Source organism: Dicentrarchus labrax, unplaced genomic scaffold (genome assembly GCF_905237075.1).
Source record: "Dicentrarchus labrax unplaced genomic scaffold, dlabrax2021, whole genome shotgun sequence".
NCBI lineage: Eukaryota > Metazoa > Chordata > Actinopteri > Moronidae > Dicentrarchus > Dicentrarchus labrax.
This window is the reverse complement of record NW_026136714.1, coordinates 1195244-1217414: the sequence shown is the minus strand read 5'-3', so window position 1 is coordinate 1217414 and position 22171 is coordinate 1195244. Positions and strand designations below refer to the sequence as shown.

The 22171-nt window shown below is 44.0% G+C and overlaps 1 protein-coding gene across 4 annotated transcripts in view; it reads left to right on the top strand.

Annotated features, from left to right (window-relative positions):
* ncor2 (nuclear receptor corepressor 2) overlaps positions 1-22171 on the top strand; it is a 108830-nt gene that overhangs the window by 73587 nt on the left and 13072 nt on the right. Inside the window, exons 18-39 of one of the 4 annotated variants that reach the window (XM_051423326.1) lie at positions 1052-1194; positions 1321-1456; positions 2701-3124; positions 4859-4979; positions 5462-5726; positions 7032-7079; positions 7406-7570; positions 7663-7799; positions 8748-8832; positions 8932-9039; positions 9868-9971; positions 13570-13720; positions 13825-13974; positions 14119-14208; positions 15540-15742; positions 15855-16200; positions 16372-16575; positions 17202-17450; positions 19090-19242; positions 19344-19619; positions 19722-19911; positions 21039-21520. In XM_051423326.1, coding sequence (XP_051279286.1) covers positions 1052-1194; positions 1321-1456; positions 2701-3124; positions 4859-4979; positions 5462-5726; positions 7032-7079; positions 7406-7570; positions 7663-7799; positions 8748-8832; positions 8932-9039; positions 9868-9971; positions 13570-13720; positions 13825-13974; positions 14119-14208; positions 15540-15742; positions 15855-16200; positions 16372-16575; positions 17202-17450; positions 19090-19242; positions 19344-19619; positions 19722-19911; positions 21039-21520 — 4230 coding nt within the window. Of the gene's footprint in view, positions 1-1051; positions 1195-1296; positions 1457-2700; positions 3125-4858; positions 4980-5461; positions 5727-7031; positions 7080-7405; positions 7571-7662; positions 7800-8747; positions 8833-8931; positions 9040-9867; positions 9972-13569; positions 13721-13824; positions 13975-14118; positions 14209-15539; positions 15743-15854; positions 16201-16371; positions 16576-17201; positions 17451-19089; positions 19243-19343; positions 19620-19721; positions 19912-21038; positions 21521-22171 lie in introns of all 4 variants that reach the window. The other 3 variants (XM_051423325.1, XM_051423328.1, XM_051423327.1) reach the window with 3 other exon arrangements.

Below are 22171 nucleotides of genomic sequence, written 5' to 3'. Positions count from 1 at the left end.
ATCACAGTCAGTCTGTCTGATTAATATGAGCTGAAATGACGGGGCTGTAAACAGCTGTCCTTTCCTCTCCTTTGGCTCAGACTTCTGCCTGTTGTCCTACTGCCTCCATTAAGCGATGAGATGCAGAGACCTCTGAACCCATGTCCAAGGTTATCCCAGGAGGTGTTGGCTCTTTGCCCGTTAAAAACACCACCCCCCTGACAACCCTTTGAGAGGCTGTCCTGTTGCCAGGACCTGTCAGGCTGGCACAGGAAACAAGTGGGTGGTGTAAGCTAAGCCTCTTACAACACACACTGTTAATGAGCTGCCTTTAGCTAACAGCAGACTTCTGGGGCGGGAGGGTGGGGGGGCGGGGGACGACACTGGAGCAAATTCTACGCTATCTGTCTTTCTCACTCACTTCCACTTGCACACCGACTGCTCTCTACATCTCTTCTTTTAGCACACATGCACCGAGCGGTCGTGCGCGTGTGTGTGTTACATGACAGGTTGATCTATCACAGCTCTGGCCCAGCGGGTGCCTGTAGACTCTTGTGTAAGGCACAATCATGTGGTTGACTGGGTAAAGGACCAGGGTTTCTTGGAAATGGGTCACATCAAAGTCAGTCAGAATATGACACGGAGCGACCCCAATGGAGAGAGTTAGTGATGTCATTGGTATGACTGACGATCAGCCACACACACCGCTCCTCTTCCTCTTATTCTTTAACTCCGTGTCTCTACCTAGGAAGCACATAGCACCAGGACTGTGAACTACGCTCTCAGGCTGTCAGCTGTATAGAAACTTACATTTATGGCTATTGATTTACCACAGAGAGACTTCCATACTGTGCACTTAAAGAGATTGTGGTTGGAGATACTGTTCTCAGTATATAAACCAAAATAATCAATAAATGTGCAATCTTTACAACAAGTGCACTTTGCACAGCTGCAGAGAGAATACCATTTGATATGGAGCCCGAGACGCAGTCGTTCGAGGCCACATGTCACCCATGTCGGTCTGTCTTTGTTCCTGTCCTAATCCCTCTGCCTGTCCATCTGTTAATTCCAGGCCTTCTCCAGTATGGTAGGAATTGGTCCGCCATCGCCAAGATGGTGGGATCCAAAACCGTGTCACAGTGCAAGAACTTCTACTTCAACTACAAGAAGAGGCAGAAACTGGATGAGATTCTGCAGCAGCATAAAATGAAATCGGTAAGCAGCGCGAAGGTTAGCGAGACATATTTGCTTCACGTTGTGCTGACAAAGTAAAAGTCTATTCTTTCATTCTTTGTTCACCGAGCGCTTTTTATTTAGTGTGCGTTTGTTTTGACCCAGGAGAAGGAGCGAAAGGCCCGTCGTAGGGGCAAAACCCTGCAGAATGAGGAGACCAGTGCCCAGTATCCAGCAGAGGAGGAGGAGATGGAGGTATCAGGAGCTAGTGGCAATGAAGAGGAGGCCCCTGAAGATGGAGAAGGTACGCCAAACCCAGGAGCTTCATACATTATGCTAATAGCCAAAACATTTATTTTATAGCATAATCAATCTTTTACTGTGGATCAGTTTTTTGGACATTTCTACCTTTATGAAGCTTATCATGGTTTTTGTTTTGAGTTTCGGAGAGCTGTTAATTCAGCTCTATGTCTGTGTTGGTGTACGGTGCTGTGTTATATTGAGTGTTTTATAATACTCTTAACAAACCTAACTGCACCAGTTGGTGCCATTTGGTAATTCGTCGTTGGAAAATCTTTGGAAAAGGGCAGGAACTTTCAACAAATGCTTGGCAGAACCATCACCGCCTCAGGCAGACTTCAACAAATCAGATCAATGAACCATAATCAAGCTCTTACTGAAACCAGTTGGAAGAAGTGCAAAAACATCTTTTCCATGGAGAAAATACCTCAGTTTGCTCTTTGCTCTCAGAAATACTCTCCACTCCTGATGTAACTGATGCTAGCAGCATCTACGCTAACCCCTTTAGCACCCGCCATTGTTGTTTTTCAAGCAAACAGTCAGTTCTCACACACACCTAGCGTTAAACCACGCCCGTAGCTCCTGCCGCAGCTGCCAGTAGTTCCTCGTAGGATGCTGATTGGTCTGAACCAATGGTGGTTGGACACAGGTGCATAGCTTGAAGTCTGGCAAGATGAATTCTGGCATGTTCTCTCAAGTCTAGCTGCTGTGCAAGGTTAATTCTTAACCTCTTATATTTGTAGTTGGGGTTAGAAATACCACTGCTAGCTACGACTTCAATAATACACACACACAGTTGAATTAATACCTCTTTGACGGTGTTAAATGTAGAATATGTGGCAGAGCTGTTGTATTTGATTGCATTAGATTGTACAGGTGTGCCTAATAAAGTGGCCACTGAGTGTATATAATGTAAAATAACAGTGAAACTCGTGTTCTGCAATGACAAACCTAAAAGTATCCTGAAAATCCTGCTGTAGTTTGTTGATAGAAGTATACTATGTGGACTGTACTTCCACAATGGAGCCCGAAGCCCCGGGGGATTTCGTCCATCATCCCAATTGGTTTTGTGTTCCTCCTTATTGTACAGTGAAACCTGATTAGGCAGAAGACTGGCACTGTGAAGAATCTGGTTTAGCGGACAGAGATGGGGAAAAGATGGAAGAAAAGAGGACAAGGAGATATAACATGATTTACAGTATAAGCCCGGTCTTGTCTTCTGATCTACGTTTCCTTTTGTCCTGCCAGGTGGAGCCAACAACAGCTCTGACACAGAGAGCCTGCCCTCGCCACACTCATCAGAGGACAGCAAGGCTAAGGAGGAAAGCTCGGGCAGGTCAAAGGCCAGCTCCAACTCCGGGGACAAGGAGGCGTCCGGGTCCGACATGGGCCAGGCAGGGGACGAGAAACCTCCTGTCAAGGAAGATGCGGACTCAGGCATCAAGCAGGAGATAAAGACTGAGACAGGGGAGCCCAGCAAGGAGCATCCATCGCCGCCCAGCGACGCCGCAGATAAAAAGCCTCCGACAGCAGAGACGGAGGAAGTGAAAATCTCCGTCAAGAGCTCCAAGAAGGACCACGGGGCCAAAACTGGCTCCCATGGGGACAGCGACTCTAGTGCCACTTGCAGCGCTGACGAAGTGGAGGAGACAGACAACACAGATAAGAGCAGGTAAGAACTGTCTCCATACTATGTGTTTCCTGTTTATGTCTCACTGATGACATCGTTGGGCCTGCTTGAGATCATGGTGTCAAAAGGCTTCTGGTTTTGGACCGGTGGTTTTACTAGGTGTCCTACTTCTCTGGTCTTACCACAGCAGACATCAGAAAATACAGCAGCGAGGGTTTTGAAGTGTTATTAGTTGCCTAGCTACACTGTACAGCAGTGAGGCCATATTTGGCCACCCACTAATGTGTACACCACAGGTTGCTCTTTTCTATCAACCAGAGATTTTATTTGTACTTTGTATGAATGAGAGTACATTTTTACTGCACATTTTTATATATATATATATATATATATATGGTGTGTGTGTGTGTGTGTATGTGTGTGTGTGTGTGTGTGTGTGTGAATGAGGCCACAAGAAATGGGTGTCAAAGTGCGTGGGAGGAGTGATTAGTCCTGTTTGCACGGTATTTGTTCAATTTTTTCCATGACAGCAGACTACATGTACTGGCAGAGCCAAGGGAAACGCTGCCCTCTCTGCCAAAGCAAACAAAGGGAGCGAGCGAGTGTGTGTGTGTGTGTGTGTGTGTGTGTGTGTGCGTGCATGTGTACACACTTGTGTGTTGTTGTGTATCAAAGTGTGTGTCTGTCTGTGATTCAGAGTATGTTGTGTGCTTTCGACAGATGTGCGAGACATGGATATGGATTGTTACTTGCAATTTATTTCCACAGTTTCAGGCTCTGTCAACATGCGCACACACACACACACACACACACACACACACACACACATAATGTATTCCTGCTGTTCCTCATCATTTGAATACTTAAATACTTTGTTTAGTGAGTGAGGATTTGTAATTGAGCTTGTGTCTCTTGGGGGAGTAAGACGTCTCTTTTTTTCCTAGTTTTTTTTTTTTTTTAAAAGATCCCCTCCAGATATGTATTAAGACATATACACTATAAATGTTCCTTTTAAAAAGTATTCCTTTCCACATTTGAATCCTTAAAAAGACATCTACCCCTTCTATCTCCATTAAGTGTTCCTAATCTACGAATATGCAAATGTTAATTTAAGTTTTCCTCCTACTTCACTGTAAAGTACGGATGCACAATAATTATGGCAAATGTATATTTTTATGTATTATTCCACAAATTAAAAGACCAGTATGTAGGATTTAGTGGCATCTAGCTATGTAGTTGCAGATAGCAACTTTCTTGTTTCAACCTCCTCTTGCAAGCACAAAGGAGAAACTACGGTGGCTGTGTAACACGTACAAAATGCATTGATTTGTCCCTTCTGGGCTACTGTAGAAACATGGCAGACTTGATGGAAGCGCCTGTGGTGTCGCAGATAAAACAGTCTCATTCTAAAGTAACAAAAACATGACAATTCTTATATTCAGGTGGTTATACACTAATAAAAATATACCTGTACTTTTCCACCAGTTGATCCTCCTCAATGTTACACACTGGACCTGTAAATTATAGCCGATAAATGAAGATATTAATAATAATAATTTTTGACTTCTTATGCAAAAAATCAGTTTTCCTGTGAGCTCAGAGAAACTTTCCACTTCAGCAGATGAATGTGAAAACATCTTTCTAAAGCAAACTGCACTGACATCATTGAACCATCACTCTGTAGGAACAAGAATCATTGTTGAGCGGAGGGGGGGCTTTAATGTTTGTGATTGAGAGAGAAGGCTCTAACTTATTTCTGTCTCTGTGTGTTCGTAGAATAACTTCTCCACGGCCCAGCCTACTGAACTACACTCCCGACGGGGTCATATCCTCCCCCCTGCAGAAGCCCATGGACCTGAAACAGCTCAAACAGAGGGCTGCTGCCATTCCACCTATTGTGAGTCGCTAGCTGAACTTTCTCATTGTGTGTTTTCTTCCTCGTACATCACACAAGCGAGGTGAAGAGCATCTCAGCTGTTCTAGCTTTGATCCAGGTAGCGTTTAGTAAAACTGATTTCCCCCAGCTCTTACACAAACACCCTTCCATTGCAGTGGTATCAATACTACCCGTGTATCTCTGCTTACAGAGATAACAGTATAGCAGGTGAAATTGTAAAGTCATATTTGTATAAGATTAGCTGGCCAGATGGAGGATGATGGGACAGATTGCTTTGTGGAGAAGAAATTAGATCCTAAGCATTAGGGAAACTTTAGCTTTCCAAGAAATTAGAGCTGCTTATTAGCTATCATGTTTATCAGATACTGTATGTGGCTAACCATATGTCAAACACCAGGTAGGAGTGGGCTTGTGTTATGTGTGTGGTGTGATTATAACCTTTTTTTTTTTTTTTTTTTACTTCTCATCCTCTGTGTGCGTAGATGCCAGAAGCCTCCATGCATGGCAGTCAGCGGAGTGGGGGCGGCAAGGCAGTGCTGCCCCCCCACGCCCTGGCACTGTACCAGCAGCAGATCACCATGGCTCACGGGGAGTCCTCTCAGGAGGTCAAACAGCAGCAGCAGCAACTCTCAGGCCAGCCGGGCAAACAGCAGCCTTACAACCTGCAGGCAGAGAGAGACAGGGAGGCTCTTCATAGCAGCAGCCCTCGCATTCGCCCGCGCAGCCCCTCCACCAGCGACAAGGATGGTACGCACACCTCCATCACGACAAAAAACTACCTTTTGTTGCTTATAGAGTCGAGGACTGATACACGGCATCAATACTTCACCATCAGATAGTATTTGGAGTAGATTAGGATGTTTTGTGAGCTGCTAAAGTCACAATATCCAGTATTTGTCTCATATTAATCCCCCCTTCTGTCTTTTTCCCCCCCTCATCATTTGCCATCATTTTCCTTTTTGTATGATCTCTAGTATTCTGCTGGCTCTATGTACAGTATGTATAACATGGTACACTCCTTTAGTTGTCAATTTTAAAACGTCTAGGATTTATGGGAACGAGATTAGCCCTGCAAATTGGGGAATAACGAAATGATAACAAGAAAATGGAGGTTAATGAAAGTGCTGCACATTTACGCAGTTTTTAGCAGCATTTGTTCTAGTTTTACTTAGTTGGTCCTTGCTACGTGCTCTAACCTTGAAGTCTGTGTTCTCTAGTGCTTAGGGTGTTCAAGTGTTTCTGGGACACTCGTGGAGAGGGAACTGATAAATGATCTGGTATTGCTACTGACCCAGAAGGGAATATAGTCTAGTTCAGTGCACTTACTGTGAGCTTGTGGAATGTGAATCTCTGAGAGCACAGTGTGTGTAAGACTTTTACCAACAGTCCACACAAAGGCAGGATCTGGACACAGCGGCTAAAGCAGTGGTTCCCAACCCTATTCCTTAAGGGACCCCTGACTGAGTGACATATATTTTATGGATATTTCATGTTCTACTCAATGCAGAACAGCAAGAGTACAGAAAAACTGGACAATTAACCCAAATGGTGAACACAATAACTGCAGGAAGTTTGTGTAAAACGAGTAGATTGAGTAGTTTATTTCCTGTCATTATTACATCAGAGATGAGCTCTCTTGATAATTTCAGGGATCTTTTTTTAATACAATTTCCTGTCTGTATATGTCTTCAAAAGGTTAAATCTTAAATAATAATCTTTAGAGATAAAAATTTAATTTCACAGAAATGAATGAAAATGCTGAGCTACAGGCTTCTTTTTTTTTTAATATACCCCAAGAAGGCCACCCTCCCGTGAAGCTTTGCCGACCTCTAGTAGAGGTCCCGACCCCCAGGTTGGGAACCACTGCTCTAAAGTACTGCAGCCACTTTTTTTTTACTTTTTCAGAGGGGCTTAAAAATCTCCTTTATACAGCGGCTGACACAGAGGCCAGACGGCGTATACAAAAGTGTTTATGTAGTTAGTGCATGTTTTTGTGTGAGAGGAAAATTCTGTGAGGATGCGATGATCTGTGGTGTGCTTGTGTCCCTTCAGAGCTGGAAGGCAACGAGAGGTGGTTACTGACCCTCCTGCAGGGATTAAGTAGGTTCACCCCTTGCCCCCCACACCATTCCCTTTTTTTTAATTACAACTTAACCCCAATGCAGGGTAATCACCTCCTCTGCTGGCTTATACTGTCTGTACTTTACAATAAATATTAGCAGTGGTTTGTTGTGTATGTTGGCGTGTTAATTCAGTGGTGATATCACCCCGGTTTGGGTAGTGGCGTGAGGTTGGGGGGTCTGTGTGCTTGTGGACGACAGTGATAACAGCGGCGGCTGAGGGAACAGCTTCTTGGATTAGTTGGAGGTCTGGCTGAGTGCCGGGCTTTTGGTCCTGACTCTGTTTGTGTGGTGTTGTTGTTGCAGAAAAGTCCCGAGCTTTCTCTCCGCACGGTGAAGCCAAGAAGCAGGCGCTGGGCCCAGATGACCTCAGGACCTCCAACTTGGGTCGGCAAGTCCTCTCCCCCTACCCCATGTCCCCGCGAGACATGACCAAGATCAGTCACGACCAGCACCTGCTCCACTTCAGCTGTAAGTCCTCTTCTCATTAAGAACTCGACTTTGTGATACTAAAATGCTTCTTTTAAAATAGGTAAAATCTCATAATCTCTCCTGCCTTCCAGCGTTCCAGCAAGCAGGCCACCCCTCTCTCTCCGGCCTGCCACAGGACAGTGGTAGGCTAGCAGCAGTGAGGCCCCTCACAATGCCGGAGCCACCGCCACTCATTTCCTCCACCAAGCCAGGAGGCTCCATCACACAGGTAGAGTGCCACACCAATGAAACACTAGAGCTTCTACATAGTCAGAGTTGGCCCTCAGAGTTCATGAAACTTTGTTTTTATTGGTTGGAAGATTGCAAAGCATTAAGGGTACACAGAGCCAGTATACATCAAATTTTAGTTTCATGTCTAAATAGTGATGATCCAAAAAAAGAGCAAACAGAATATAAGGGCAGTCCGAACAGATGTCATGGGGAAGGGCACGACAGACGACAGAGTAGCGAACAAGGGATCAAGGTCATGTCTGTCCATCCGCTTCCACACAGTTCACATTGGCCTCAGTTCAAACCTATACTACATGCAACTAATCCTTACATCTATCGATATGCATTTCCCACAGTTCACCATTTTATGGGGTTGAACAGATGGAAGGAAGGAAAAAAGAATGAAAAAAAAAAGTGGGGAAAGATTGTTGAGGATATGCACAAGTAGGAAACTATCCTCATTTAAACCCCTGCTGTATTAAGGTATAATAGTTTCATCCAGTTATTAGCAGATTTATCCAAAGTTTCAAAGAGAAAGTCAACCTTTACAATCCCTATCCACTCTAATTCTGCCGGGGGATCTTTAAACATCCATGTTCCTAGTTAGGGCTTTTCCCCTGGGTGTAATATTAATATAATGTACATAATGTAAGGAAATATTACATAACAACATTCAATGAGTTCAGTGCAATATATTTAGGTCATATTTCATTACATTAAGAACATGGGAATCATAGAATTTGAAGTTGTATTATTTATATATATATAATAAAGTATGATATAAATCTATATATATATATATATCTATATATATATATATATATATATATATATAGCTATAACTTAAGCACTCATCTTCTCTGCATAAAATATTAAGACGTGGATAGAAAAACTAAAATCTGTTCTTTTACACATGAGCAATGAATGTGTCTATACGTTTCTTCAGGGTACCCCAGTGCAGTTGCACAGCCCTGCTCACGGGTTGGACCATGGGAAGATGCCCCCCACACAGATGGGCTTGTCTTGGAAGGGTGAGTAAAATTGTTGTGCCTTTCTCCACTTCTATCAAGCCCATACCATGTCTCTGTTCATCTCTTACATTTCCCCAAACTGTGTGCGCTCTACGGCAGGATCTTACCCCGTGGTGAAGCAGGAACAGCTGTCCCCTCGCAGCTCCTCCTCCCAAGCTGACAACCTGTCAACCCAGGGGCAGCCTCATGAAAGCGCTGCCGGACGTGGTGGGTGGCTCACCTTTTCCCCTCCTTACTTAAGTTTCACATACAGTAAACTTCTACTGCTGTTTTGCTTCTTGCTTTCTTCCTCGTCCTGTGAGGTGGGTGAAGAATTTGTGTTGCGTCACAGAACTATTTGAAACCGCGTTTTTTGACGTCAATCAAGAAAGCCGTACACCCTGGAATAACTAAGTCAAATCATGAGTTTTTCCACATGTTGTGTCATGCTGAAAAGATTTACCTCCTCAGCATGACAGTGACCTGAGGCACGCAGCACGGACCACACTGGAGTCACTTCGGGATAAGTCTCTGAGTGTACTTGAGTGGCCCGGGCTAGACTTAAATCTGAATTGAAAATCGGTGGGGAGATGAGTTCACTGAAGCTCGTCTAATCTGACAGAGGCTGAGAGGATGTGAGGAATGGGAGAAACGGCCCAAATCCATGTGTGCAAAGCTGGTAGATGCAGAAACTCAAAGGAGATTCAAAGCTGTAATTACTGCCAGTGGTGCCTCGACGCTTTAGTTTTTCCTTTTTAACTTAATAAAGCTGTGCATTCGCTCTTACATCAGTAGATACAGCGTTTAGACTGAACACTAGAGTTATAAATAATACTGTCAGGGTTCCCTCGTGTCCTGGAAAACCTGGATAGCCTGCGCGTCCGACACTTCAAAGCAGGTTTACCAGACGTGGAACGGAGGTGCAGCGATGTTTTTAGCGTCATTTTCCCAACCTTTTTCCACCTCACAGGACTTTTTGCAAACTTTTATCCCCCAAACAAGATGTTTACATTGTGTATCTACTAATACTGCTTTTCTTTCTCACTATCTTTACAGCGTCTATTCCAGCTGTTCAGGGAGGCAGCATCACTAAGGGCATCCCAGGGACCAGAATGCATCCAGATTCCTCAGTCTCTTACAGAGGGGGCTCCATTACTCAGGTGAGCCCTCTAAAACACTCTCAGGCTGCTAGTTTGATGAGTTAAAACTGGTGTTATCCACAGATACTACAGTGTTTTCTACTCTGAGGGTAGACAAACCTCTCATTTGTGCATTGTGTTTATCTCTGTGTTGGGTGCGGCAGTGTGAATATTCTGCTGACAGTGTTCAAGTTTGAGTCGTGCATTACGACAGACAAGACCGGCAAACAGTCCTCTTCCCCTTTTTTTTATTTAGAGAACCTCCGAACAACCTCGGAAGTTGGTTTAAATAAGTCACTTTAGAAATGAGCCGCCTTAAATTAGCTGTTATCTATGTCTAGAGACTTATCATGAGTTAGATCATGTTTGGTGCAGTGTTTCCCCTCTCGTCACTGTACAGGAGCCGCACACTCTGGTTCATGTGCTGTCAATGGTGAACTGAAACTGACGCAGTGTTAAACTGTGTTAAGGGTCAGGATAGTAGCAGCTTATGTGACCGTTATACAGACAGCCCAAACCATTATCTGATGCAATTTAAAGGTGGTGAGTGACTTTCACCAGTGCTGTCTCTCTGCTGTGATGTACTCTAAATCCTCAAATAAGCTGCTGTTATGTAGAAAGTCACACAACCGTTTGGCAACTACTTTCTCAAGAACCTTAGTGAGAAAGAGGGAGGTTAGAAATAGGTCTATAGTTGGCTAAATCCCCTGGTTAAAGAGGTTTAATTACAGCTACTTTTAAAGGACTGTGGTACATAGCCTGATAATAAAGACAGACTGATCATATCTAGTAATGAAGTGCTAAGAGTGAGACTTCTTTATGCAGCCTAGCTCAGATGGGGTCTAAGAGGCTGGTTGATGGCTTTGATGAAGAAATAATTGAAAGTGAATTAAAGAAAAGCAGTTTAAATATATATCTTGGTTTACTGCTGTTAAGATTACTGTGTTTGAAGAGACATCAGTACCTGTTGAGGGCAGGCGGTGATTAATTTAGTCTCTAATAGTAATAATTTTATCATTAAAGAAGCTCATGAAGTTGTTGCTAATGTAGGCTATAAGAAACACACTACGTAAACACCTGGAAATTCATTAAAATGACTAAATAACCTGGAAATGATCTGTGTCAGTTTTAGCCCCTTGCTCAGATTATGTAAACCTGGGTGTGTATTTGTAGTTTGAAACACGACTCTTGGTCGGATCAACCGCTTGACACTTCAAAGCAGGTCTACCAGATGCAAAGTAGAACTGAACTGCAGCGATCTTTTCAGCGTCTCGTCTATTTTTTTTTCCAGAGCTGCGAGCAAAAAATCTCTCATGTCCATGAAAACAGTCTATTAATGATCACATATCTGGTTGCTGTGGTTCATAAATACATGCACAGATGTGTTAACACTTTAACTTTCTGGAAGATTAATTTTCTGTAAAGTAAAATAAACTCTACTTGACTTGAACTGTTAAGTAAGCAGTAAATTTGCCCGAAAACCACATCTTACATGACCGTTTGTAAACAAGAGATGCCCTGTATTGATAAGAAAAACTCCTGGAAAATGTCCTGGAAAGGTCCTGGAAAATGATTTGTTAAATAGAGTGGGAATCCTGATATTGTTTAAAGCCACTACTAGTAGCCTTCCTGTTATAGGGCTGCACAATGAATCGAAATATTATCAAAATACCGCCATGTACAATATCCAAATTTCATAAGATGGCAGTTTTTTAATAACTCTTGTTCTCTAAATGTAAGAAAACACTTTTGTTTTGTACATGACCTAAAAAAAAATCACATAATCATGATTTTGAGCAAAAGTGATCGCAATATCTTTGAAAACTGGTCTCAATAGTTTGAATTTTTTTACCATATTGTGCCGGCCTATCACTTTGATTTGCGTACTTAATAATGAAAGACGGCGCTGCTTAGACGTCATGAGGCGAGCCAAGTGCTGTGGCTGCTGGATTTCCCCCCGCTGCTGTGACATAATCACAGCTCTGAGCGGCCCTGTCGCCTTAGCAACAGGTACACACTGTACCGCGTCTGTTCCCTCTGTCATTTATCTATTTACTCTAGACTCTGGCTAAAGGCGGTCATTGATATCCCCGCTGTAATATCACATCCAACTGGCGTACGAGAGAAAACAAGTATTGAGGGGGCTGTTATCCACTGTGGTAGATTACTGAGGAAAAGGTCAAAGCGATAAAGAATAATGAGCTGCGTTGTGGAGGGACAGCTACTTTGTTTGTTGAGCTGCGCGTGTGCGTGTGCGTGTGTGTGTGTGTAAAAGCACCGACTTTCTTAAGGAGTAGATGCTTCGGTCAGTGCCATCTGATCCTTACAACCCCCAACCTCCATCAAAGTCTTCTTAGAAACGCTGCAACTGGCGGCCCAGAAATGTGATCCATGTCTCCTACTCAGCTGTCCACCCCCACTCACAAGTAGAAATATTACTCACACTCTGCATATGAGTGATGTGACTCAAGGTTTTAACAAAGCTGCCCGTTGTCAGGCTGTCGCACCTCCGCTTCATCCGGGGATTGTGTATTTATACAGTTTTGTGTGTGTTTGTTTGTTATTTATTTGGTTCCCCATCATCTGTCACCATTGTTACAAGCGCTCTTTCTGGGGGCGCAAGCAATCCGAGAGACAGAATACACATTCAGCGTGTAACACAATCTACAATGTGCACTACAGTCAAATCAAACAGCTCGCTGCTGCTCCAATTACGTCCAATTCAGCAATCCTGAAAAAGAAAAAGAAATTGTATTCCCAGTCGCTCGCACTATCTGTGCCGTAATGGTGTCTCATTAACAGGCCTTCTAAGCTGTTTTCTACTCTACTTTTATTATTTCTAACATTAGTTATTATTCTATTGAGCAATAATTAAATAACTGTTTTTATAACACTGTTTTTTTTTTTATCTTATCCACTGTCAGGTTTCATGATAGTGCTTATCCCTAATGAAGGCTATTTAGATTATATAGCAGAACTGGCTATTGAGTGTAATCTAGTGCTGGGCGAAGTACTGTACAGCTACGTAGTCTGGCGCTTCCTGAGAAGTTAAAATTGGTTTCCTAAGAATAAAGCTTGATTCAGTTTAATTTGGCATTTGGGATGTAAAGGTGGTTCTGAAAACTGTCTAGTTTATACAGAAAGGAGGGTTTTAAATGGCCATCTCTTGCCAGTTATCTGTCGTATATAAGTCGTGATCAGACTTTTCCTGAAGATCAGCTCAGTGTTTCTGTCCACTGAAACACCACATGGCTTTTAATTTGAAAGTGTTGTCTTGATCTTGTAATGCATAACGGGGGCGAAGATGAGCGTATCAAAATGAGGATTTTTATTTGCTTTCTATCTGCTACATCAGTGATTCCCAGCCTGGGGTCCTGGACCCACACTAGGGTTCCCAAAGCTTCACAGGGGGTCACAAGGCCTTCTTGATTTTAATCTATATCTATATGTTAATCTAAATTCTCAGAGGCTTCACTCTCTGCTGAACAACCTCATCCTGCATTAGAATAGTATGAAGATAAAACAACTCACAGAGACTTCTGAGAAAAAATTTCTTTTTAATTACGAATTAATGACGAATTCTGGTTCACCGACTCAACCCTCTCTGTCTCCACCACAGGGGACGCCGGCTGACGTGCTGTATAAGGGAACCATAACCCGTCTGATCACAGAGGACAGCGCCAGCCGGGCTGAGAGGGAGCGGGACGAGGCCCTGTCCAAAGGCCACGTGGTCTATGAGGGTATCGGCGCGCACATTCTCACATATGACCGTGAGTTCAGCAGCCTGGCCGCAGTATCATTTATGCCACGGCCAAATATTAAGTTCATTTAGACTAAGATCTGTCCCTAAACTGAGGGGGTATTGTGTCAACAGGCTCGGCTTCTCAGACCCCTAAAGACGAGGGCCGAGGCTCCGGGCAGCCTGGGGAAATCCTGGGCCTGAAACGTCCTTATGACATCATGGAGGGAGGCATCTCTAGAGGACTTCCTATGAGGGATTCACTGTCTGCCGCCAACTGTGAAGGTAAGAGACAACCCCACTTAACCCTCTGTCACTCTCGTAAAGGAGCACTACTGGCCCTTGTTTAATCGCATTCACTTCTCATTCCTTATTGATCTTACATCTCACTTCTCCTCCCCCCCCTCTCCACCTCCACCTCTACCTCAGGCCTGATTGGTCGAGCTATGCCTCATGACAGAGACAGTCCACACCACACGCCCTACAAGGATGCTCACATCCGTGGTTCCATCTCACAAGGTAGGAAGACGCGAGCTTGTGATTTTATGTTCAAAATGTATGTTTTAAATCTTCTGCCAGGAGACATTGTTTGACCCCTCACAGCTGAAGTATTCATATCGGCACAATGGGAGCTAAGAAAAGTCTTGAAGATTTTGCAGCAGATTAAATTTTTGAACTGAATTTAAATGTATCTGCTTGCAAGAAGACGGAGTTTAATGAAATCTGTCGTCTCTCATTCTCTATTGTTAGCGCTCACTCAGCAGAGCTGCAGAAAGAGAGAGTTTTTTTGTCCTTTTTAAAGAAACAGATTGTGCCGGTTTACCAGAAGTCACCCGCTGGCAGAAGTACATTCATTTTGATATTCATATCTATCAGATAGCAGTAAAGTCAGGCAACCATCTTGTTTCATCTTGCCAAGATGACTGCTGCTTGTTCAGATGAGCTGATATGTCTTGTTTCTTCATTTCTCAGCTTCCCGCCGGTCTAAATTATGACAATAAAAAAAGAGTTCCTGGGAAATTTAGAGACTAGTTTTCCACTGGAAACACCTGGAAAGTGATTATAAATTACAGAATATCCTGAAATAATCTTTGTTGTCCTGGAAAATGTTTAATTTCAGCTCCCAATTCAGATCCCCAACATAAACCTGGGTGTGTATTTAGTTTGAAACTCGGTTGTTGGTAGGATAAACTGAGCAGTATGACTCCTCAAAACTGGTTTCTCAGACACAAAGCGAAACAGAAAATTGCGCCTGTGTGATATGGAAATAGATAAGGTACATTTTAATTTACAGTGTCATTATTGTAGGCCTAAAGTGATTATAAAATGTGTTAACTGGTGCTTTTTCCCTCTATATACTATGATCAGTGGTGAGAATTTAGCATTCCCCCCATTCAACTCAAATAAGTTTTGCGACAGATTTTTATTTTGTATATTTGGCCAAAAATTGCTCTTTTAAAAGTATAGTTTGCTGATTCCTGGTCTAGCACACCAGAAACGGAGCAGAAGGGATTTGAGGTGATTTAATTAGGTGTTGATTTCCAGTTCATTTATTATTGTTAGAGACAAAATGGAAAGTGTAATCAATTTGCCAGAGACTGCAGCGGAAACATCATCTGCGATGAGCATACAGCAACAGCGAGCAAACGTTGAGTGTCCCCTAACCGCTTACCATCTGTATCAATAAAGAATGAGTCAATAATGGGACTACCGGTAAATGATACGACCGTTTGTGAGCATGTGTTGTTCTGGATTGTCAATAAAACTGGAATTTCTTAAAAACCGTGGGAACCCTGAATATGCTGCCACTTTCTGTTTGAAGATTAAGATTATTATTCTTATGATTTCAGGTATACCTCGCCATCTGGACCATCAGGACGGCTACCTGAGGAGGGAGGCTAAGCAGATGAAGAGAGAGGGCTCTCCGCCCCGTGGGCCCGGTTCTCTCTCTGACCCAATGAAGGTGCCAACGGTGAAAGAGGCCGGGCGCTCCATCCACCTCATTCCCAGTAACGAGCTCAGACAGCCTGGCAAGGAGGGCATCATAGCACAGGTATACACACGCTAACAACACATGTGGACGCTCTTCAACAGTTAGACGGGTTTCAGACCAGATTAGACACAGCTACACTTCACTGATTAACTCCTGTCGCGTTTCTCTTCAGGGAACACCCATGAAGCAGGAGGCGGCTGGTTCAGGGAAACGTCACGATGTCCGCTCCATCATAGCCAGTTCGCCGCGTTCCTACCACAACGCACCCTCCCACCTGGAGATGCGCTCCGAGAGGGGCCGCTACGAAGAGGCACCAAAAGGGCGTCCCAGCGCTGTGGTCAGTACGGCGAGCCCCATAGCCCGCTCTTCTCCCCTCACACTGGGGTCGGAGCAGGGAGGCAAGGCCCATCACAGTCCAGTGGGCTACGATGACAAAGGCGGAATGAGAAACCCTTACCCTGGGCCCTCGCATCGTGGCTCCCCTCTGTCCAGGGAGGCAAGCCAAAGGCAGCATGATGGTGGGTGTATCTCTCAGAGAAAAAGGTTGATTCTTGCTGTAGACTCAGTATAATGCATTATGTGGACCCCAGGAAGAGTAGCTACTGTTGTTGTTGTTACTGTGACTAATGGGGATCTGAGTAAACAACATACTCATTTTCATTTCTTTTGTTTTGTTGTTTTTACTCCAGGTTCCAGTAAGAATCCGACCCAGGAGCGTAAATCCACACCGACCCCCAGGGAAATGAGCGCTACCAAATCACCGCTCCCGGGTGTTCCAGATCAACAGACCTACGAGCGCCTGCTGCAGGGTCTGGGAGCTGCAGACGTGTACCGTCAAATCCCCTTAGCCTTCGATCCGGCAGCACTGCCCCGTGGCATCCCCATTGACCCAGGTACAGAAAAAAATATCCGAAAATGTGTCCTTTGTGTTCTGAAACTACTTTATTGTAATTGAGATGTTCTTGAAGGCATACTCTCTCAGGTGTTTTCACTTAGATCTCGGCTAAATTGAATTTGGGAAGAGCTTTTTTGCTCTGAGTTATGCAAGGTAAAAAAAATCCATGTTCTAATAATAATCATAAAGGCCTTTCTCTAAGTTGTCCCTGCTTGAAAAACAAAAAATGCAGCCTTGCTTATTATTGAGACCTTTGTGTTGGTGCAGTGAGTGTCCAGAAGGACAAAGAGTAGTCTGGCAAATAAAAAAAAAACTGGCTCAACTTTTTGCTGCAGCACAGTGTATTGTGATCCGGCTGTCCACTGACCAATCAAATACATAAAAGAGTGCATACCAGATGGACTACCAGTGTCTGATTATCCTTCAGACTGGACTTCTTGGTTTTTATTTAGCCGGTTTGCAGTGTTTTATCAGAGAGCTTATCAGACTGAACACAGGTGAAACAACAAAGTGCTGAGAAAAAAAGTTAGAGCAAACGTGTGCCCTGTAATCATTTCGTTATCTAACCCGACATGAATGACAGAAATCTCCTGACAGACTTTTTCTCCTACTCTCCATACACAGCCTACTACCTGCCTCGCCACCTAACCCCCAACCCGGCGTACCCTCATCCCTACCCCTACCTCATCCGTGGCTTTCCCGACACCGCGGCCCTGGAGAACCGCCAGACGCTGCTCAACGACTACATCACCTCCCAGCAGATGCACCAGTGGCCTGCAGCCGCCGCCATGGCCGCCCAGCGCTCAGACCTGCTGAGGGGCCTTGCTCCACGAGACCAGCCCCTTCCTCTTCAGTACTCTCCAGCCCCACGCGGTGAGGCTAACTCACTTTGACAACACTCACATTTTGTGTTCACAGGTTGTGTTCACATTGGCTTTTTTTAAGATGTCTGTTTTCAACACAACAGTTGTAAACTTCGCCAGCAGCGTGCTGTACCTGCAGACGGAGGTTGCTGAGAGCAGCAGCGTTCACGTTGCCTGGATTTCATTCAATAAGCTGAAACAAGAAGACTTGCAGTGCTTTTTCGTGGCCTACCTAACATTGTACCACACTGCAACTCAGTTGGATTATGCATTCACAAGGATTTCTGTCTTACATTTAAGGTTTCCACCGAAGATATATTGAATACATTTGTTGGTATATTTTTTTTTTTACTTGTATCTGATTTTTATCGTGAGCTGATCTTTGGTGTTTTTTTTGTCTGTCACATGCAGGATGTGGGCAATCAGCTGGTTAAGCAGCAGTTAAGTTAAAGACTATATACCAAATTAACTTGCCATTTGATGTCACACTAGAGCGCAAGTGTCTCAGACCAGAACAGGACAGAAATAAAAATAAAGCCCCCTTTGTCTTTCCAGTTTTTCCAACAACCACCAGTGCTGGTTTGGACAGAATAAACCTTTAATTTGTCGATTTGTACGTAAAAGTATTCGGCTGCAATCGCCATAGCTTAAGCTGACTGAGCCCGTCAAAGTACATCCACTAAAAGTGTTTGTTTTTGCCACTGACAGGCTTAGATTGTTATTCTAACAATACAGAGATAGAAACAGCTGTAATGTCACTCTCCACCAGACTCCATAGACAAGAACACTAACTAACTTCATTCAGAGTGAAAAATAAAACTCCCAAAACCATCTTTGTTAGTGTTTCCAACAATCACCAACTCTGGTTTGGTGGAAATAAATCCTTAATTCACCGACGTAGATGATAAAAACAGCAGTTTCAGTCGGAGCAGACCGGCTATGGAAACAAACCACAGAGAGGCTGCGATACAACACAGGCAGAGGGAGAGAGACACCATGACTCCACTATACCTTTACATAGATAACAGCTGTTTGCTATAAGGTTAATGTTTACTCATATATATATATATATATTTACCTTTTAAGGTTATTATTTGCTACTGGATACAATACAATAATGTAGCACTTAATCCATTTAACCTGCGCCAGCATTTATCATCCATTTGTCCTTAAATGAACCAAAGTAATGGAGAGAAGTTGAAATGAAGTTGCTGAAAGGTCTTTGTCAGTGAGGGGAGAAGTGAGGGAGTGAGTGAGTTTTCAATATAATGTGAAGTACTAAACAACAACAAACCAGAAGTGTTTTCAGGAACACATCTTGCATCATTCATAAGTGACTTCTCAAAATGCTAAAATCTAATCAGATCTAACAGTAACCTCTCATTTTAGTGCTTTGTAATCATTTACTTCTTTTTTTACTTTGTGGTAATACTTCTGCCTCGTAGTCAGTTCATTTTATTAGCATTTATTTCAAGGATACAAACCATGTTCAGTGTTTTCTAACATAACATTACCACATTAAAAACCGTTGCAGTTGAGTTGAATGATATCTCGCACTCTTAGTCTTTATTTACCTTTTTATCCTCGATACCACAACATGCACCAGCTATTAGGGTTTTCTTTACACTCCTCTTCTTTCTGTCCCCTAGGGATCATCGATCTTTCTCAGGTGCCACACTTACCTGTCCTGGTCCCTCCCTCTGCAGGGGCAGCTGGCTCCCCAATGGATCGCATCACCTACATCCCCGGGGGAAGCACCAACTTCCCTGGCAGGCCTTACACCACCTCCCCCATCTCACCCGGTACAATTCAGTTCACACAAGCTGACTGCACCTAGAGATTGAATATGTCGCGCTCGTGCTGTGTTTGTAATCGTTTCCTGTCTGTACCTTTGCTCCAACAGTTGGCTCCTCGCACATGAACAAGATGCAAGGCACTTCTTCATCCTCGGAGCGAGAAAGAGACCGTGAGCGTGACAGAGAGAGGGAGAGGGACCGCGAGAGAGACCGAGAGCGGGAGCGTGACCGAGAGCGGGAGCGGGAGAGGGAGCGTGAACGGGATCGGGAGAGAGATCGCGAGAGAGAACGGGAGAGAGACCGGGACAGAGAGAGAGACCGAGATCGAGAGCGCGACCGAGAGAAGGGCGGGTCTGTGGAACATGCCCCCATCTGGCGACCAGGTGCGGATTGTGTTTTTCAGTTTTATCTCTCCCGAGTTAAAAGTAACACACTGGCAGCTCAAACGAGGACAGAAATGAAATGAATCTGTTTGTGGCTCTCAGGTACAGAGCACAGCTTGGCGAGCAGTAGCAGCAGCGGCGGTGTGAGACCTTCTTCCCAACCATACAGCCACCAGCACTCCCCAGTGTCCCCTCGCACCCAGGAGAACGTGCAGCAGAGGCCGAGCGTCCTGCACAACACTGGGGGCAAGAGTCTTTCTGTCAGCGAACACTCCAGCTCATCGGTGTTTCGGTAAACTGCATTTCACTTCTGCTTTTACGGGGATCATTTCAAGAGTAAGGCCGTGCCTTATGACCAAAATCTCACATCCCGATATAGATAATTTCATATCCAGATGTGGAACATGTAACGAAACAGCACATTTCTGAAAAACTATTTTATAAGAAACAGGGAATTGCACGATTAGTAGTTAGTGGAGTAGAGAAAAACTAGTTTGTTAAACTATCATTATTTTATTATCGTACACAGCAGCTGTGGCCAGATATAAACCAGTGGGGGGAGGGGAGATGGCAGCTTGTAAGACGAGCGTGGTTTGTCTGTGTTTTGATCTTGTAGAAAATGAAAATGAGGTTGCGTCCAAAAAAAACTGGCACATAACCGCTCGACCGAAGCGTTTGCGTAACCACATGGTGGACATGTGGCTTGAAGCTAAATGTTAGTCACCCTCAGCAAAACATGATGACATTGTTTACTGTCCCAACCCGCAGGCGCTGTTAGTAATTATCTTTTGATTTAATAAAGTTGTCAAATGACTGTTGAAATACAGACAATATTGTTTCGCACAATGAGTAAGAATTTCTACTTTTACTAGTGTTTTCTCACTTTTAGTCAAATAGTTTGAATTTAAATTTCCGTTAAACTGACAGGGAAATTAGTCACTGGGAAAGTCCCTAATATAAAAAGAAAACTAATTCTTATTACCTTTTAAATTACAAATACTACATTTTTGATTGTTTTTCTACGTGCAAATACTTACCTACATACATAATACAGATGGAGAATTGTATAAAAAGTTCCCTAAACAGGAAATAATCCGCTCAAAATTCATCCAAATCACCCATATTACACAAACTTCCTGCCGTTACTGAGCTCCCTCTTTGGGTTCATTGTACAATTTTGAATGTAATATGAAACATCCATAAAATATGTCACTGAGTCAGTTTACTAAATGATAGAAAAAAGGAACAACTGCAATAAAGAGTGACACAACAAAATAAACAATAGAGCTTAATACGAGATGTTTTTTCACACAATATATAACGTCGTATCGCACAGCCCTGTTCCAGAGCGAAGTCCCCACAGCGAGGAGGACATTTTGATTGTCTTGTTGACTAAGTGTGTTTTTGTTTTCCTGCCAGGTCCATGCCTTCAGGACCGGCCCGCTACCAAGGTCACCCCGGCCACCTCCAAAGGACAGGTGTGCCCCCTGAGGCCTACCCGACTTCCATGGACTCAGGTGTGGCCAAAGAGCAGAGTCGCGACGGAGGCAAAAACAGGGGAGGTCTGCCCAAGCACGTGCAGGACCAACACGGCAAATCTGACCCCAAGCTGTCCAGCGCCAGCCCAGGAGGAATGTACCCGGGTTCCTATGCCTCAGGCCGGCCGCAACACCTGCTGCCTCCCCAGTCGGATAACCCCCCCGGCCGCGGAGAAAGCGGTACACCTAGTAGGGAAAAGACTCAAAACAAACCGATGTCCATTCAGGAACAAGAGCTCCGAGCACTCGGTAAGACCACCATGACTGCGGCCAACTTCATAAACGCGATTATTATGCGTCAAATTTCTTGTGAAACGGGGATGGCAGAGACGGGCTCGCTTGTTGCCAGCAGCGCCACTGATGGTAAGACGCTCTGGATCCCAGGGTCCCCCCTCATCACCCAGACCCTCCCCCGTCAGTCTGTGGCCTATTGCACGCTGTGGTGGTTGGCATTATCAAATCAGCCCAATTCATTTACATTTTTTTTTCCTTCAATGCTATACTTTTTTGCTTTATTTTTTTCCAGTTTTATTATTAGTTTCACTTTACAAACTTAAAGACCACCAAGGGTGCCCTCTGGAAACATCTAGCCCGTCCTAATTGGACCTGACTGGCTGAGATTAAATGAGAAAGAGGTGGTTTACAACCTTAAATATAGAGCATTGATAAAAGATAACTTTCCATGAAGAAGATCCTAGGTGTCCTTTAAGGTGTCATTTGAAAGGTCGCTACAGCTGGTGGGACGTTAAGGCAAAACATCCTTTTTTGCTGCTTATTTTCATTTTCTTTTTCTTTTTTTTTTTTGTAGAGGATGTGACTTGAATTTAAAATGTGGCACCCCCTCCTCCCTCCCATTCGGCCGCTCACTTTAAACAGAATATTTCACCACATGCAAGCAGGCATGACGAGAATATTTTAGACGCTTGAAAAGGCATTTCACCGCGGGAGGCTTTTTATATATCCCATGTTAAATAAGATGGCCTGTAATTCAAACACTCTGACTTTTCTACATGC